The 1550-nt window shown below is 57.4% G+C and overlaps 1 protein-coding gene across 1 annotated transcript; it reads left to right on the top strand.

The window, feature by feature from the left end:
- Window positions 1–85: 85 nt before the first annotated feature.
- Window positions 86–1545, top strand: ACA1_273540 (uncharacterized protein; the record flags this gene model as incomplete). The annotated part of the gene is made up of 5 exons (XM_004333827.1): window positions 86–188; window positions 312–542; window positions 683–804; window positions 931–1114; window positions 1194–1545. Coding segments are annotated over 5 exons (990 nt in total), but the record flags the coding sequence as incomplete, so codon positions are not given.
- Between the last annotated feature and the right edge of the window lie 5 nt (window positions 1546–1550).

Raw genomic sequence — 1550 nt, 5'->3', positions numbered from 1 at the left:
CTGGCCTTCAAGTGCTCGACCCACGAAGAAGGGCAAGATCGCCCAGTTGACCGTGTCCCTCCAGTCCGCGTCCTCCACCTCCAACATGGAGACCAGCGAGTGTCTCGGAGCCGACGCGCTCATCCAGCTCCTCAAGAACTACTCGCGCTCGCTCAACATGAAGACCTCCATCACCGTCGGCATCATCGGTACGTGCAGCACTTTCAATTTCTCAATTTCTCACAATATTGAAAGTTGTGTAAGTATTTACATATTTATATATATGTTTGTATATAAATATATTTATATGGCCGTGAATGATTGTACCATAGGCTACCCGAACGTCGGCAAGAGCAGTTTGATCAACAGCTTGAAGCGAGAGCGCGCCGTGGGCGTGGGCGCCACCCCCGGCTACACGCGCGCCATGCAGGAGGTGCACATCGACAAGCACGTCAAGCTGCTGGATTGCCCCGGTATCGTCTTCTCCGAGAGCTCGTCCGAGTCCGACCTCGTGCTCCGCAACTGCATCAAGGTCGAGCAGATCACCGACACCGTCAAGCCCGGTACGCCGCTCTCTCACACTTTCATTTCTCGTCGTATTCTTCTTCTTCTTCTTCTTCTTCTTCTTCTTCTTCTCTTCTCTNTCTTCTTCTTCTTCTTCTTCTTCTTCTTCTTCTTCTTACGCTTTTCGTGGTCACGCCAGTCGACCTGATCCTCAGTCGATGCCGGAGGGAGAAGCTGATGGAGCTGTACAAGATCCCGATCTACCACGACACGCGGGAGTTCCTGTGCCACATCGCCCACAAGCGCGGCAAGCTCGGCAAGGTACTACTACCCTGCTGTCACGACCACGACCACCACGACCACCACCACGACCACCACGACGCCGTGGTGGCGTTGTTTGGCTGCGTGGGAGTCACTTGCTGAGTGATGTCGCCGGGTGGCATGCAGGGTGGCGTGCCCGAGTACGAGGCCGCGGCGCGCACGGTGCTGCAGGACTGGAATTCGGGCAAGATCGCGTTCTACACGGAGCCCCCGAAGGAGAGGAAGGGCATCCACGTGTCGGCGCAGGTCGTCTCTCAGTTTTCGGAGGAGATCAAGCTCGACAATATCTTCGTCAACGAGGATTCTTCAGGTAAACACGACACGCACGACACGCACGACACACGCACGACACGCACGACACACATTAACGATGTTTCTCGTATCTGCAGTGCTCTCTGGTCTGGCGGACACGGACAGCGGGCGCTTCATGTCGATGGGCACCAGCGTCTTTTCGTCGACTGTCGACACTAATCTCATGCGGCACCTGGGCACCGAGATGGAGGACATGGGCCAGGACGACGATGACGACGACGACGACAAGTCGACCGCCCAGCAAACGCGATACCTCGTGCGCGGCGACGAGCACGCGTTGGCCGCCGCCGCTGCTGCCGCGGGCGACGGCATGCTCGAGGAGGAGCAGGCCTACGACGCCAACGGCAACAACGCGACGCTCATCCAGCAGCGCAAGCTGTTCGAGGACGAGGACAAGATCAACCCGCAGACGCAGAAGGACCGCAAGAAGTACC

Source organism: Acanthamoeba castellanii (assembly GCF_000313135.1).
Source record: "Acanthamoeba castellanii str. Neff unplaced genomic scaffold scf7180000084773, whole genome shotgun sequence".
In the NCBI taxonomy this organism is placed as follows: Eukaryota; Discosea; order Longamoebia; family Acanthamoebidae; genus Acanthamoeba; species Acanthamoeba castellanii.
The sequence above is the reverse complement of the archived record's forward strand: the minus strand, read 5'-3'. Positions and strand labels throughout refer to the sequence as shown.